Below are 17,856 nucleotides of genomic sequence, written 5' to 3' on the forward strand. Positions count from 1 at the left end.
TAACTACTTAGCAAATATATCCAGGTTCAGATTACACCTCCATCAATCCCTCTCAGATTTAGACAACAAAAGTTTCTTGTTTGGAGGTGGGATCTACCATCAACAGATGACGTTTTTACTGCTCTCTCAACAAGAACTCAAACATTTCTCCAAGACTTTCACATATCTTCCTGGCTTGCACAGCGAAATTCTCAGCCAGTAAGTGACATCATCATACTTCTCCTCCAAGGAATATGGCAGACTATTAGTCCTCGCCCCCTATCCCATTCCACCTCACCCCCCATCGGCTTTTCTTCTACAGGAAAAGAACTCCCAATTTTTAGCCACAAATATTGACCGTATCCTCTAGCTTTCCCCCAGTTAGAAATGAGACTTCAGTTCTGGTCAATGGAATGTAAACAGCAGTAGTGCTGGCAACATGTGAGACTTATCTTTAAAGAGAAGAGGCTGTCATTCTTCTTCCTGAGGGCACTGCTGCCATGAAGGCTAAAGCTTGAACAACCAGCCACTTTAGACCATGAGGTAGAAGCCATGTGTTGAGGAGGGTGGAATAATAAGATAGAAAAGACTTTGGACCTTACTAAGAGTAATATTAATAATGATGACACTACTGATTCATCGGGAGCTCTGGTAGTGTAGTGGATTATGAGCTGTGCTGCTAACTGCAAGGTCAGCAGTTCAAATCTATCAGCCGCTCCACAGAAGAAAGATGAGGCTTTCTGCTTCTGTAAAGATGTACAGCCTCAGAAACCTTTTATAGGGTTGCTATGGGTTGGAACCAACTCAACGGCACACAACCACCACCACCACCACTGATTCATGATACAGAATTCAGCTCACTGGACTCCTTTCTAGAATTTTCCTCATATCTCATTGCCTCTAACCAAAAGGGAAAGGTTAGAGTTTAACCAAATGGAACAAGTAAGAAAGACTGTTCTGTATATTATTTGGAATGTGAGCTGCCATGAACCCATGTGGTGCCTTATAAGAATTACAAAAAAGTAATATTTTTCTCAAAATAAACATAGCTCAAAGCCAGAGCACACAAACAGGGTACCTAGATATTATATAGTCGATGACCTACACATCTGAACATTTTTCCTTAAGCAAAGACAAGTTGATCGATTTGCTTTTCAATGATCCATGAGGAATATGCTTAGGAACCCTATTGATAATAATAATAATGGTCAGAAATGATTTGAGATTTCTATCCTTGTTTTTGTTAAGTGCCATCGAGTTGGTTCTAACTCACAGTGACCCTGTATAGGGTTTCCGAGGAACAGATGGTGAGCTTGACTTCGACCTTGAGGTTATGATCCAGCATATTAGCCCACAGTACCACACCAGGACTCCATGTATTTCTATCCTTAGGAATCCAGAAATATAGCCCCATAATTCTCCATGTCTGCAAATTTGCAACAAGTACAATTCTCACCAACACAAATGATTTCTGACTGTTCTTCCAGGCACTAAGACCCAGGTGAGCCTGAAAATCAGGGCTGAAAGCAATCAGCCCCTAATCAAAAGAGACAGTAATGAAATTAGGAAGCACAGCATTTTGCTGGCAGTTAGCAGGCCTGTAATTGTATATCGTCTAAATTCTGGCTTGTAAAGCCATTTGAATCACCATAATTAGCCTATTTTGGGAAGCAACATTCTGAGAGTCAGGGTTTTCAAGCTCATAAGAAAATCTTCCTAGGGAGTGCATGCTGGAGTGGAAGTCTAACTATTTCTGCCACTGGCAGGACCCAGGAATGGAAAGAACTAGACAGAGTGTCTCTAGGACACTGGAGACACCTCAGGTAGAGGTCCTGGCCTGGGCCTGTAGCATAAGTACTGGACCACAAGGTCAGTCTGAATTGCAACGTCAGGGGTTTAAACTCACCAGTCACTCCTCAGAAACCTATACAGGGTCACTATGAGTCAGAACCAACTCGATAGCACTTAACAACAGCAGGTTGAGAAGACAGGCTTCCAGTAGGTCAAATTTACACCACATTCTGGCTCCATTTTTTCCCATTTGGTCATACTGTGTGTGATCTACTTATCTTGGGTCAAAATTGTGTTGCTGGTAGAAAAGGTAGTTTTTAATTTATTCATTCAACATATACTGAGTGCCAGCCATGAAGTAGACTCTGAGAACAAAGAGGGAGAAGGAAAAGAAAAATCTAGGGAAACTAAACTGTGGGGGCTATAAGCTATAAAATAAAGAATGAAGAAACTCTTTGTTTCCTGATATGGAAAGATCTTTATTTTACGTAGTTAAGTAAGAAAAGGCAAAATATAGAACAGTGTGCATAGGTATGCTACCGTCGTGTGAAAAGGGTGATGGGGTAAAACGGGAGTCTATATATTTGTCTGCTTGTCTATGTGCACAAAGGAACTCTGAAAAGAGACACTAGGAAGACAAAGGCCCACCACCGCTGTCAGTTTGTCGTACTGTGTTGGCTCGTGTATTGCCACGTTGCTGGAAGCCATGCCACTGACATTTCAAATTCCAACAGAGTCTCCCATGGTAGGCAGGTTTCAGCACAGCTTTCAGACTCAAACAGACCAGGTAGGCAGAAAGAACTCACAATCTACTTCTGAAAATCAGACAATAAAAACTCTATGATGACATATGTACAAGAACACCCACACTTGCAGATAGTACCCACTTGACCTGGCTTCAATGGCTGGATGATCAGAACTCAACTAGAAGAAGAAAGAAGAGGGGAAAAAAGAGTAATCTGATACAATTTGATGAACTTGACCTACACCTATGGAAGCAGTAGCTCAAAAGAGGGAACAAATCTTTACAGCAAGGATCATTCCCACCCCCTCCATACACAGAGTAGACAGGGATGGGCAACTTGGACATTGGCTACCCAAAATGGGAGGCGGTGGCTACAAAGGCAAGAAGTGATTGACTTACAAGCTTTCAAGAGAGAGACTAGATCCAGAGGGCATGGAGGAAGGTAGAATCTCCACTGAGTAGTAACCAATCTGTCTGGGAGGGCTTGATGAAAGGAGATGCGGATAGGTCTCTTGTGATACAATAGTGAATAACTGTTATCACAACTGACTGTGAGGGCTGGAAATGTAAAGGTAATGTTTAATAGCAAAAGGAGGGGAGTGGCTGACTTTGCATTCTAGGAGTGGAGGTCCCTGGGACCATCTAGGGAGAAGAGCGGAGAGCGGGACCCTACCCAGAGAAGCAGTGATGCCAGAGATGGAGGCAGAGACGATGACATGGAGAGATGGAGCAGCTGGGCAGCTGGGGACTTTGGACCTGGAGAGGGAGAGGGGCTGTGTGCTGACGACCGAGGGGCAGGCTTGCAGGGTATACCCTTTGGTTGGTTGATGATGCATGGAGGAGACTGTAACCATGGCAATGAAACGATATACAATGTGATGAATGTAAAGCTAATGCTCTCCCATGTAAACTATCACATAACTCACAATAAAACATTAAAAAAAATACACACACCAAAAACCTATGGATCACAATAGTCGATTGCCCCATAGAAAGCTGGAAGATGAGTCCCTTAGGTTGGAAGGCACTGAAACCTACCAACAATCACAAGGATGACACAAGACCGGGCAACATTTTGCTCTGTTGTACGTGGGTCGTCATGTACTCCATAGCAATTAACAACAAAAACATAGCAAAGGTAATAGTGTGAAGACACGACAAATGACACATGAGAACAGGGGTTGGTAGGAAAATGGTACTAGATTGTTACTATTTAATATATTTTTAAATTTGGGGAGTACATGATTCCATAACTTCTCTGAAAGTTAGATAAATACTGTGGATTTTTAAAACATAGATTCTATTACTCAGAGTAAACATTCTCCCTGACATATCGTAATCAAAATCAGAATGTTTTACTGCCGGTAAAGGTTGCTCCAGTTTAGATCAATTTCACAAAGGAAGTGAATGTTGCTGCCCAAGGTTTATAGCCAACAGGGAGCCTCTCAACTGAACAGATTAGAGTCCGTAGAGTTACCTTATCAACGGCCTTCAGATCACAGCCTGCTCTCAGGAGGGTGTCCACTAGTTCTACATTTCCAGGATCAGCAGCTACATGCAAAGGGGTTTGCTGCCACTGCCAAAGAAATTTTAAAAACATAACTCAAGCTAATTGAGGAGGGGGGGAAAAAGACAAAGAGAAAGTAGAGATAGACACATGGAAAAGATCACATATATATATTTAATGGGTATAGGGAGCCTTCATTGCAGTATTATTTATAACAGTGACAAGTTGAAAGGACGTTGCATGTCTAAGGAGACTCATAAGATAAATCATGGTATGTCCATATATTGGAATATTGTTGTTGGTAAGTGTCGTTGAGTCGATTCCAACCCTGTATAGGGTTTCCAAGGAACAGCTGGTGAGCTTGAACCACTGACCTTGCAGTTCAAATGACTTTGCAGTCTGATGCATTAGCCCACAGCGCCACACCAGGACTCATTGGGATATTAGGCAACAATTTTAAATGATCTTTAGAAAATTCTTTCACAGAATATTTAATAAAATGAGAAATGCTTATCAGATAACATTTAAGACCTTTGGAAATCACACCGTAGTTGAGCTCAATGTAATTCAAAAGTATGTATAGAAAGAGAAAGAAAGACATCAAAAGTATTAATGATAATGTGTAGATGGAGAAATTAGAGGTTATTTTTATTGGGCTAATAATGTTTTTTTTTTCTCTATTTAAAAATTGCACACATTATAATGTTTGAGACAGTGCAAACTTCTAACTTCTCTCTGAGCTAATCACATTCCTATCAAGAGAATGAGTCCTTCAACAAAAAACATATGAAACATAATTCACAATAAAACATTTTAAGAAAAACAACCATATGAAAACACAAGAAAATTACCCATGTTACTATTTTGTCAAAATGCTGATGTGAAAACATTTCTGAAGTATTAGAGAAGAAACCTTGGATGTTATCTTGTCCAACTCCTTCTCCAGAAAGGTGAAGTAACTTCCCCAGGGTCACACAGTTGGGCCAGTAGACCTGACTCTTTCCCATCTAGCCCAGTACTCCTCCCACCAGAGCACAGGGCCAACCTGCTTGGGATGTCACCACCATCATTATCAAAAAAGCATTTATTAAAGACTCACCTTGGGTGACAGTTTGTTCCTCTGGGGGTTTACCATCCAAGACAGACCACCCTTATCAAAGGTCTATACCAGCATGAAGCAGGCACAGATGTCTTATGAAAAATACAATTAAAATCTTTTGACAATACTGTCATACATTTAAAAGGTAGAAAATTAACAAGAATGGGGAGAGATTACAAACAAATCTGAAGGTTTTAGCTTTTATATGATATCTTATTTTCAGGTATCAAGTGCGTATTTCTGTTCTAACAACAACAACAAAATTGATACATTGTAGTTGTACCACTGAACAACAAGCGTAGGAAAGACTTCTTCACAAAGTAGACGTAGCCAATTCTACTTAAACAGCAATCACAAATGAACATGAGGCTCTGTATATTTGGCAAAGATTCTGCCCATTAAGAAAGATGGTATACATTAATATAGTTGAACATATAGGTATATTTAATAACAAGAGGATGTCCCCCAAGATCTTTTAGCATAGTAAAAGATGGAGAGGGGGTTCTGGAGGGTGGGTGAAGGAAGGGAGGGGAAGGTGGACAGATGTGGAGATATGTCCATTCAGTTCAGGGTGAAAATGACCTCACAGAGTTGGAGGAGAATGCAGAGATCTGATTCAATGCTCTGATAAACCAATGTCAAACCCACTGCCAGGGAGCCAATTCTGACTCAGTGCCAACCTCCAGGACAGAGTAGAACTGCTCCTTCAGGTTTCCGAGATTGTAAATCTTCACAGGAGCAGACAGCCTCATCATTCTCCCTCGGAGTGGCTGGTAGGTTTGAACCCTTGAGGTGAGCAGCCCAATGCTTAGCCCACAGTGCCATCATTGAGGACGACACAGTTTAGGGTTAACAGGGTTAGGCCTGGCAGGCCCTTGATACTGTGGTTTCTTTCTAGCCTGGAGAAGGCACAGCTGAGGCTTTTCTGGGGAGGGATCCAGAGGTTTCATCTGTCCTCAGAACCCCAGGAGCCTTCTCCTCACATCTGGCCATCCCCTGGAGTAAGGGTCAAAGACAGTGGAAAGGGCCTCTGGGAGTATGAAGTCTCAGTCTAAAGCCCCAGAAAGCAGGTCTTTAGTTCAGACACCACCAGCACGTATTCCTTTTTTACTATCGCATCTCAGCATTTCCAATTCCAGCTGGTGATGAATTCCTTTTATGAAGCATTTGATTCTGCTTCCACTGATTGAGTTCATGGCAGTTTTTTACATCAGGAGGTGTGGGGGTTTTTTGTTTGTTTGTTTTGTTTTTGTCTTTGGGCAAAAGGAAGACACATTTACTATCTCTAAGATAGAAGCAACATGGCCTTCTTGTGGCAAAGGACTCTGTCAGTTACAACATATCGCTCTTGGGGAGTAACTTTTGATTTAAAGAGCCTCTGGTAATTTACCTCTTGTTTATCTATCAAAAGTACTAGGTCTGTTGAATGAGCTACTGTTTATCTATCAAGAGTGCTGGGTCTGTTGTATGTGAACAATTTAATAATACACTGGGCTGAACCCCAGTTGTGCATTTCAGAAAGACAAAGTATGTGTGTGGGAGGCAGGGTGGGGGCTTGGGGAGAAAACTAACTCACTTATTCCTCCCAGGAATTTTTAGGGCACCTTGAACTTGATCAAAACAACTGCTCTACAGACACTGCATTGAAACATACGAAAACAGACTCTCCAGGTTCTGATTTGTCTGGCTTACCTGATTTAATATGTCAATATCATGCTGTGCACTTAATATAGACTGTTTACCAACCACCCTGATGTGGTTGTTGATAACAGCTAAATGAAGAGGGGACTCCTTTGTCTGCAGAAGGAAATAAAAATGTCAAGTCCAAGGGAAGCTGCTTAGTCATTCAAATCAAAACTCAACACATTTCAGCAGACACTTTCTGATTATGCTGAAGACTGTCAAGGCCCAGCACAGCAGCAGGCCTACATTCTGTTCAGGAACCACATCCATCCCACAGAAGCTGGCAAATTTACCAGCAATCAGCTCTCTCCCTTCGTTCATTCTGAAACAATCGACTGAGAACCTACTATGGCCCAATGTCTTATCAGAATGTTAAAGAATTATTGGTTGTATCATCTGCATATTGCAGGTTATTAATGAGTCTTCCTTCAATCCTGATGCAACGTTTTTCTTCATATAATCTAGTTTGGGGAATTATTTGCTCAGCATACAGATTGAATTGAGTATGGTGAAAGAATACAACCCTGGTACACATCTTTCCTAATTTTAAACTATGTAGTGTTCCCTTGTTCTGTTCAAATAACTGTCTCTTGGTCTATGTACAGGTTCCTTGTGAGCACAATTGAGTGTTCTGGAATACTCATTCTCTGAAATGTTGTCCATAGCTTGGCATGATCCATACAATCAAAAGCTTTTGTGTAGTCAATAAAGCACAAGTAAACATCTTTCTGGCAGTCTCTGTTTTCAGCCAAGATCCATCGGATGTCAACAATGATACCCCTTCTGAATACAGCTTGAACCTCTGGAAGTTCACTGTTAATGTATAGTTGCAGATGTCTTTGAATTACCTTTAGCAAAATTTTGCTTGCAGGGGATATTAATGATATTGTCTGATGATTTTCATATTCTGTTGGGTCATCTGCCTTTAGAATGGACACAAATATGGACCTCTTCTGGTCCGTTGGCCAGGAAATTGTCTTCCAAATCTCTTGGCTTAGATGAGTGTGCCTCCAGTGCTTCATCAATTTATTGAAAGATTTCAATTTTTATTCTATCAATTCCTGGAGCCTTGTTCTTTACCAATGTCTTCAATGTATCTTGGACTTCTGCCTTCAGTATCAATAGCTCTTGATCATATGCTACCTCTTGAAATGGTTGAACACCAATCATTTCTTTTTAGAACAGTGACTCTGTGTATTCCTTCCATCTTCTTTTGATACTTTCTGCATCATTCAATATTTTGCCCATAGTTCCTATTGTTGTTAGGTGCCATTGAGTTGGTACCGACTCATAGCAATCCTATGCACAACAAACGAAACACTGCCTACTCCTGAGCCAACCTCAAAATTATTGCTACCCCTGAGCCTATCACATTTGCCACTATGTCAATCCATCTTATTGGGAATCTTCCTCTTTTGCTCCTACCCTCAACTTTACCAAAAAATGATATCCTTCTCCAGGGACTGGTCCCTCCTGACAATATGTCTGAAGTATGAGATACAAAGTTTGGCCATTCTGGCTTCCAAAGAGCATTCTGGCTGTATATCTTCTGCCACAGATTGGTTTGTTCATTTGCCAAGTCATGGCACTTTCAATATTCTCCTCCAACACCATAGCTCAAATGCATCAATTCTTCTATGGTCTTCATTATTCACTGTCCAACTTTCTCATGCATATGAGGTTATTGGAAATACCATGGCTTTTTTTTTTTTTTTTTTTTGAGGACCTTGGTCATCAAACTTACATTTTTGCTCTTCAACACTTTAAAGAGATCTTGTGCAGCAGATTTGCCTAATGCAGTACGTCATTTGATTTCTCGACTGCTGCTTCCGTGAGTGTTTTGCCCATCGAATCCTTCAATATTGCAAATCAAGGCTTGAATTTTTTATTTAGCTCTCTCAGCTTGAGGAATGCTGAGTGTGTTCTTCCCTTTTGGTTTTCTAACTCCAGGTCTTTGCACATTTCGTTATCATATTTGACTCTGTCTTCTTGAGCTGCCTTTTGAAATTTTCTATTCAGTTCTGGCCTCCTCATTTCTTTCATTTGCTTTAGCATCTCTACACTCTAAAGAACAAGTTTCAGAGTCTCTTCTGACATCCATTTTGGTCTTTTCCTTTTCTCTTGTCGTCTTAATGACCATTTGCTTTCATCCTCTGTGATAGTCTTGATGTCATCCCACAACTTTTCTGGTCTTTTGTCGTTAGTGTCTAATGCATCAAACCTGTTCTTGAGATGATCTCTAAATTCAGGTGGGATATGTTCAAGGTCATGTTTTGACTCTTGGTGACTTGTTTTCATTTTCTTCAGCTTCAGTCTGAACTTTCTTCATATGAGCAACTGATGGTCTGTTCCACAGTCTGCCCCAGCCTAATGATATGGAGCTCTTCCTCTGTCTCTTTCCACAGATATACCAATTTGATTTCTGTGTATTCCATCTGGTGAGGTCCATGTGTAAAGTTATTTTTATGTTGTTTTAAAAAGGTATTTGCAATGAAATCATTGGTTTTGCAAAATTCTATCATGCTATCTCCAGCATTGTTTCTATCACCATGGCCATATTTTCCAACTACTGATCCTTCCTCTTTGTTTCCAGCTTTGCATTCCAGTCGCCAGTAATTATCAATACACCATACTTGCTGAAAGCAAAGAGGACTTAAAATACTTACTGATAAAGATCAAGGACCACAGCCTTCAATATGGATTGCACCTCAATGTAAAGAAAACAAAATCCTTACCACTGGACCAATAAATATCATCATGATTAAAGGAGAAAAGATTGAAGTTGTCAAAGGCTTCATTTTGCTTTGATCAACCATCAACACTCATGGAAGCAGCAGTGAAGAAATCAAACGTCTTATTGCATTAGGCAAATCTGCTGCACAAAAACTGCACAGATGTCAGTTTGAGGACTAAGGTGCGCCTGATCCAAGCCATGATCTCATATGCATGAGAAAGTTGAACACTGAATAAGGGAAGACTGTATAAGAATTGATGTATTTAAGCTATGGTGTTGAAGGAGAATATTGAAAGTACCACGGGCTGCCAAAAGAACCAACCAATCTGTATTGGAAGAAGTATGGCCAGAATGCTCCTTGGAAGCCTGGATGGCCAGATTTTGTCTCTCATACTTCAGACATACTGTCAGGAGGGACCAGTCCCTGGAGAAGAATATCATGTTTCATAAAATGGAGGGTCAGAGAGAAAGATGAAGACCTCCAACAAGATGGAATGGCACAGTGGCAACAGCGATGGGCTCAAATGTCGCAACAATTGTGAGAGTGGTGTAGGAGCAGGTAGTGTTTTGTTCTGTTGTTCAATGAGTCAGTACCAACTTGACAGTACCTAACAACATGCAGGAATTGTTGCTGGTAAGTGCTATCAAGCTAGATCCAACTCATACTGACCCTGTGTAGGGTTCCGAGGACTCACTGGTGGATTTGAACTCCCTAGTGGAGTCCTGGTGTGGTGCTATAGTATAAATAAAGTCCAGTGTTTATCCTATAGCACCACACCAGGACTCCACTAGGGAGTTGTTGTTGTTGTTAGGTGCCAACAAGTCAGTAACAGAACCAAACACTGCCTGGTCCTGAGCCAACCTCACAATGGTTACCACACTTGAGCCCATTGATGCTGCCACTTTGCCAATCCATCTTGTTGGGGGTTTTCTTCTTTATCTCTGACCCTCCACCTTACCAAACATGACATCCTTTTCCAGTCAGTGACTGGTCCCTTCTGACAAAATGTCCAAAGTATGAAAGACAAAGTTTGACCATCCTGGCTTCCAAAGAGCACTTTGGCTGCACTTCTTCCAACACAGATCTGTTTGTTCTTTTGGCAGCCCGTGGCACTTTCAATATTGTCTTCCCACACCATAACTCAAAAGCATCAATTCTTCTAAATGCCATCAAATTGGTTCTGACCCATAATGACCCTGTATAGGGTTTCCAAGAGCAGCTGGTGAGCTCGAAATGCTGACCGGGCAGTTCAAACGTCTTTGCAGTCTGGTGCATTAACACACAGAGCCACACCAGGTGGAGAACAAATATACACAGCCCAATCTCAGGGACCTTCCGGTCTAGTGGGGTAGATAAATATTCATTAGTAAAATCACACAAATAAGCTTACAATTACTAGTGTTAAGTGTTCCGGAAGAGAAGTAGAGTGTGTTATAAGAGCAAATACGGGTGGGGTAGCCTTCCTGGTGGTCAGAGAGGACTTTTTAAAAATACAAGCCATAAGAGAGTATTAGGTAGGCCTTGCTTAAAGGACTCAGGGCCTTCAGAGAGTTTAAGTGCAGTGGAACAGCCACAAGGGGGAGATAATGTGCCCATTCTTCATTTCCTGATCTAAAGCTCTACCTTCCTAAAGCAACTTGTGGGACTTAGTGTCCACTCACCTCAGGACTCCCATCTCCAGTTCATCCCTCCCCCTGTATTAGAATTCAACCACAGTGTAGTCACCACATTCTTTGCAATCTGCCCTCCCTCTTCCTCATTTTTGGGACAAGACACCTTTCTTCCACACTATACCTCACTTGGAGCCTCTTGACCCTTCTCCCCTATCTTAGGAGGCTTCTTCCTCAGACTGCCAGGCTGCATGGCCCACTTTCACACTTAGCGTCCAGCAACCATGCTGCCTCCCTCCCACCCAGCTGCTCCAGTCCCTGCAGTCATTAGAGAACACAGGTCTCCAGACAAAGAAGATGACGTAGAGAGAAAAATGGAAGTGAGGAGGGAGGCAGAGACACAAAGTGGGGGCACAGTAGTTAAGACATGAACAAGTCAGGTGTGAAGGGCACCTAGTGTGAGTGGAGAGAGGGAGGGAGGTGGAAAAGAAAGGTGGAGGTGTACAGATGTGGAAGATCCCAGAGACTGTGAGGCCAAGAGTTGGTGGTGGTGGTGTTAAGTGCCATTGAGTTGGTTCTGACTTATAGTGACCCTGTATACAGTTTCCAAGGAGTGGCTGGTGAGCTTGAGCCACCGACCTTATGGTTTAAACCGACATTGAAGTCTAGCGCATTAACCCACAGAGCCACACCAGGACTCCATGAGGTGAAGAGTGTTGTTGTTGTTGTTATGTGCCATCGAGTCGGTTCCGACCCATAGCGACCCTGTATAGGGTTTCCGAGGGTGTAAATCTTTACGGGAGTAGAAAGCCTCATCTTTCTCCCGCGGAGCACCTGGTAGTTTCGAACCGCTGACCTTAAGGTTCGCAGCCCGATTCGTAACCACTACGCTACCAGAGCTCCTTGAGGTGAAGAGTAGTCAGCTGAAAACAAAGTGAATGGAGAGAGGAAACACAGATGTGTGTGAGGGTGACTGATGAGGACAGAGTGTTACAAATTGAATGGTACACCTCCTCTGCCCCACCCACAAAAACAGATACACTAAAGTCCTAACCCTTGGAATCTGTGAGCATGACCTTGTTTGAAACAGGATCTTTGATATTATCACTTGAGCTAACATGTGGTCATACATGAGTAATATGGGTCCTAATCCCATTTACCTGGTGTTCTTATAAAAGAGGAGGCAACATGGAGAGAGACACAGAGGGAGGACACCATGGCATGTGTCATTTTTGGCTTATAACTGCAAGCCAAAGGATTCCTGGAGATCCAAGAAGCTGGGGGAGAGGCATGGAATGCCTCCAAAGGAATCAACACGGCTGACCTCAAACTATTTGCCCCCAGAATGTGAGAAAATACATTTCTGTTGTTTAAAGGTACCCACTTGGTATATTTTGTGATGGCAGCCCTAAGAAACTTGTTGTTGTTGTTGTTGTTGTTGTTAGGTGCCATTGAGTCGGCACTGACTCAGAGCAACCTTATACACAGCAGAACGAAACAATGTCCGATCCTGGGCCAACCTCACTACTTGTTGTTCTTGTTGTTCTTGTTGTTGTTGTTGTTGTTAAGTGCCATCGACCTCACTACTAGCAGAATATAAAGTGCTATGAAAGTGTAACTGATACTAGTGCTTAGTAATAAGTGCTAGTATAGCACACCAGGAGTTCAAAGATCGGCAGTTCAAACTCACCAGCCACTCCTTGGAAACTCTATACAGGGTCGTTATGAGTTGAAACTGACTCCACGGCATTTAACAACAACAAAAAGCACACACAACATACCTTGTAATGTTACTTACTGCACACGCACTGAAGTCCTGGTTTGGTGCTGTCGGATAAGAACTGGACCGCTACCCACAAAGTCAGAGGTTTAGACCCATTACTGTTTTCTGTTTTAACTTGCAAGAAGGGATATGATCTGAACCATGTCTGATTGTTGTTGGAAAGTGGTGTTCAGGGGAATTGGTTCTGAACTTTCCTGAACCAGGCAAGGGTTTCTAGAAGTCAAAAATGGCTCAACGGCACTTTACAACAACAACACACTCACTGGCCTAACACTGGACAGTCTTTTTTAAGCACTGGGCTTTAGAGTTTTTCAGGAATCATCTCATTCACTATAATCCTGTGAGTTAGAGCTTATATTTATCACTTAATATATAAGGTCTGGAGTCCTGGTCTGGCGCTGTGGGTTAATGCACTGGACTGCACAGTCCGTTTGAGCCACGAGGTTAGTCGTTCAAGCTCACCAGCCACTTCTTGGAAACCCTATACAGGGTCACTATGCGTTGGAACCAACTCGACGGCACTTAAAAACAACAAAAATATAAGGCACAGAGAGTTTAAGCAACTTCCACAGGGTCACAGAGCTAGGAAGTGACTGAGGCAGAATATGAATCCAGATCTCCCAACTTCACCTTCTGCACCAGGAAAGAGGGGTAGACTGACAGAAAAGAAAGGCGTGAGTGACGAGAAGATGGCTGAGAAAATCAGGGGCTGTCAGTGGTGAGCAAGGGGAAAGGAAGCCAGACATGGGGGCTCAGGGAGATTGAAGGGGGAAGCAGAGTAAGGAGAAGGCTTTTCTGTGCGAGTCTCTTCAGGAAGAACTTTCTCCCTTTCTGCACTGAATATTAAAAAAAAGAGAAAGTGGGCAGAGAAGAGGACAGTGTCCTCACTGCCATGTGGCCTGCTGCCCTGCTGGGGCCCAGTCCTTCCAAAGAAAGAGGAAATGCCCTTGGCCTGGATCCGACAAGTTCAAAACCAGTTCTCCTGAACACCACTTTCCAAAAACAATCAGACATGGTTCAAATCACATCATTTTTCTCAAGTTAATATAAAAATAGTAATGGATAATCAAGATCAGAGGCAGTAATATTCTCATCAGAGAAATGAAAATACAGTGAAAAATAGAGGAATGTTTCCCATCTAACTCCAGCACAGAGGGCTTTTGTTAATTCTACCAAAAGCAATTCCAACATTAGGAAACTGAAATCAGTATAAAGGATTGACTTTCAAAAGAAAAACAAGATTGCTTCAGTGAAAGCAGAAAGCGATCATTCCTTTTTCATGTTCCCAGACAGAGAAACCTAATATATAAATCATGCCATCTCTAGATACACGGGTTAGTTTTATTGCATTAAATATAAATATTTAAAGCACAAAGATGTCCCTTTGTTCTGGAACCTCAATGGCATTCTAAAATTCATCCTCTGGATTTTATTTCTCAAGATTAAGGCAGTCTGCCCTAAAGAAGTCAGCCCACCTTCCCAGAAAGAATTCCTTTTCCTTCGTGAAGCATCTCATTCCCCAGACAGATCTACAAGGAACTTCTCTCTACACAGCCCACTTCTCAGCACTGGGATCAAAGCTCTCGGTGTTACTGTAAGACTCACCTTCACTTTCTGGTACAAATGAATGTTCTCCCTAAGAAGAAAAGTAACAAGTGATGTGTGGCCATTCTGAGCTGCTATCTGCAAAACATTGCTATGGAGCTGTAAGAGACAGATAGAAAGCATGGGGAGAAATGCCCATTAGAATCCAACATGTTTTCTGGCATTTATCACATGACAACCAAGTCATACAATTACATATTATGACAATTTAAGAAAAAGAAAATTCAATGTGTTTCCAATTACTTGGGGAGACTGTTCCTTCCAAGTGGCGCCCATTAAATGGGCCAGAGCCCAGCCCAATAAATTGAAAATGTTTGTCTTGAGCATAGGACTTTCACAGAGAATTATCTTTATGAGCTTAATCTCACAACACTGAATCAAAAACAGAGAACTTGAAGTAGCAGAGAGCATAAATGAATAGTGACTCAATAGCATAGGTAGAGATAGCAAGAATGATGATCCAATGTAACATATATAATAAATGTTACTGAACCATTCATACGGAAATTGTAAATGGATGTGCTCAGTTGTGTAAATTGACACAAAGGTAAGTCAGATATGTTAAAAATAAAAGTTAGGGTCCTGGGTATAATATGCTTCAGGCAAATCTGAGTTAAATCCTATTTCCTTTTCCTGAAATTAGCCTTGATCTGGAGGTTTGAACCCACCAGCACTCTGTGTGAGAAAGATGTCTACTTCCACAAAGATGGCAGCATTGGAAACAATGGAAGTGTTCATCATTGGATGACTGGATAAGCAAACTGTGGTACATCCCCATAATGGAGAACTGCTCAACCATATACAGACAGCGATGAGTCCACAAACCAGATTTATAGATGGATGGATGGATGGATGGATCAGGAAGGTGTAATGCTAAATTAAATAAGTCAAGCATAGTAAGAGCCCTCTTTTATAAGAAGACAAGACTAGCTAGACATAGAGAAACGAGTGTTCATTGGTGGGTTTCAGGGAGAGAAGGGGAATGAAAAGTACCCTTTATACCGTAGAAAATAATTGTTTTGGTGATGGGAAAATTAGAACTGAATTTGGATATAGGGAGCACAGCACAACCAAAGTTAAAATGCATGTTTGAACACAACTGGACTATGGATGTTGTTGTTGTTGTTGTTAAGTGCAGTCTAGTCAGTTCCGACCCATAACGACCCTGTATAGGGTTTCTGAGGCTGTAAATCTTTATGGGAGCAAAAACCCTCATCTTTCTCCCACAGAATCGCTGACAGTTTCGAACTGATGACCTTGAGGTTAGCAGCCCAACTTGTAACCACTACACTACCAGAGCTGCTTGGACTATGGATAAGTACAGGTGACTATGGATAAGTGAAAATAGGTGTATCTATAAAAAGTAAAATAAAAACTCCACCAGCATTCCAATGACTTCAACTCACATTGTTGTTGTTGTTGTTGTTAGGTGCCTTTGAATTGGCTGACTCAGAGAAACCTCATGCACAACAGAATGAAATATTTTAAGATAGAACAAGACAATCAAACATTTGCCTTCATAAAGAGCAGCAGTTTAGATGTGTATATAAAAACCTTAGATGTCTATGTAAACACCTTGCTGTTGTTGTTAGGTGCCTTCGAGTCACTTAGGACTCATTGCAACTGCAATGCACAACAGAATGAAATACCTGGTCCTGAGCCATCCTCACTTAGGGTTGCTATAAGTCAGTACTGACTCAATGGCACCAACAACATCAATAGTACTGTAGCTTCTATGGAACAATCTGACCATACTTCTTCCAAAAGATTTGTTAGTTCTTCTGACAATCTATGGTGTTGTTGTTCTTGTTAGGTGCCATCAAGTCGGTAGCAACCCTATGCCCAACAGAGCAATTGTTGCTATATTTGAGCCCATTATTATTGCCATTCCATCTTATTGGTGGTCTTCCTCTTTTTCTCCAACTCTCAATTTTACTAAACATGATATTCTTCTCCAGGAACTGGTCCCTCCTGACAACATGTCTGAAGTATGAGACACAAAGTCTAGCCATCCTGGCTTCCAAGGAGCATTCTGTCTGCACTTCTTCCAACACAGATTTGTTTATTCTTTTGGCAGCCCATGGTACTTTCAATATTCTCCTCCAACACCGTAATTCAAACGCATCAATTCTTCTACAGTCTTCCTTATTCACTGTACAACTTTTGCATGCATATGAGGTTATTGAAAATACCATGACTTGGGTAGGCACACCTTAGTCCTCAAACTGATATCTCTGCTCTTCAATACTTTAAAGAGGTCTTGTGCAGCAGATTTGCCTAATGCAATAAGTCGTTTGATTTCTTCACTGCTGCTTCTGTGAGTGTTGATGGTTGATCAGAGCAAAATGAAGTCTTTGACAATTTCAATCTTTTCTCCATTTATATGGATGTTGTTTATTGGTCCAATGGTAAGGACTTTTGTCTTCTTTACATTGAGATACAACCCATACCTAAGCATGTGGCCTTTGATCTTCATCATTATTTTAAACCCTCTTTACTTCCAGCAAGCAAAGTTGTATCATTTGCATATCACAGGTTGTTAAAGAGTCTTCCTCCAATCCTGATGTCACACTTTTCTTCATATAACCCAGTTTCTCAGATTATGTGCTCAGCATAAAGATTGAATAAGAATGGTGAAAGAATACAATCCTGGTGCACAATCCTAATTTTAAACCATTCAGTGTTCCCACGTTCTGTTCGAACAACTGCCTCTTGGTCTATGTACAGATTCCTTATGAACACAATTAAGTGTTCTGAATACTCATATTTTGCAATGTTGTCCATTGCTTGTCATAATCCATACAATCAAAAGCATTTGCATAGTCAATAAGGCACAGGTAAACAACTTTCTGGTATTCTCTGCTTTCAGCCAAGATCCATCAGGCATCAGCACTAATATCCCTCTTTCCATGTCCTCTTCTGAATAAAGCTTAAACCTCTGGCAGTTCTCTGCCAATGTACATTTGCAAATGTTTTTAGATTTTCTCTAGCAAAATTTTATGTATATAACATATTAATGATATTGTCTAACAATTTCGCATTCCGTTGGGTCATCTCTCCTTAGAATGGACACAAATATGGAGCTCTTCCAGTCAGTTGGCCAGTAAATTGTCTTCCAAATTTTTTGGCATAGATGAGTGAGTGCCTCCAGTGCTTTTTTAGTTTGATGGAAGATTTCTATTTGTATCCCATCAATTCCTGAAGCCTTGTTCTTTGCTAATGTTTTTAATGGACCTTGGACTTCTTCCTTCAGGATCTTTGGCTCTTCATCATATGCTACCTCTTCAAATGGTTGAGCATCGACCATTTGAATACACAG

The 17,856-nt window shown here is 41.4% G+C and overlaps 1 protein-coding gene across 1 annotated transcript in view; it reads right to left on the bottom strand.

The window, feature by feature from the left end:
* Nucleotides 1-17,856, bottom strand: part of ANKDD1B (ankyrin repeat and death domain containing 1B) — a 97,358-nt gene that overhangs the window by 12,264 nt on the left and 67,238 nt on the right. The window contains 3 exon segments of the mRNA XM_006873305.1: nucleotides 3,993-4,091; nucleotides 6,814-6,918; nucleotides 14,538-14,636. Of these exon segments, the coding sequence (XP_006873367.1) occupies nucleotides 3,993-4,091; nucleotides 6,814-6,918; nucleotides 14,538-14,636 (303 nt within the window).

The sequence above is a fragment of the Chrysochloris asiatica genome, unplaced genomic scaffold (assembly GCF_000296735.1).
Source record: "Chrysochloris asiatica unplaced genomic scaffold, ChrAsi1.0 scaffold00234, whole genome shotgun sequence".
Lineage (NCBI taxonomy): Eukaryota > Metazoa > Chordata > Mammalia > Afrosoricida > Chrysochloridae > Chrysochloris > Chrysochloris asiatica.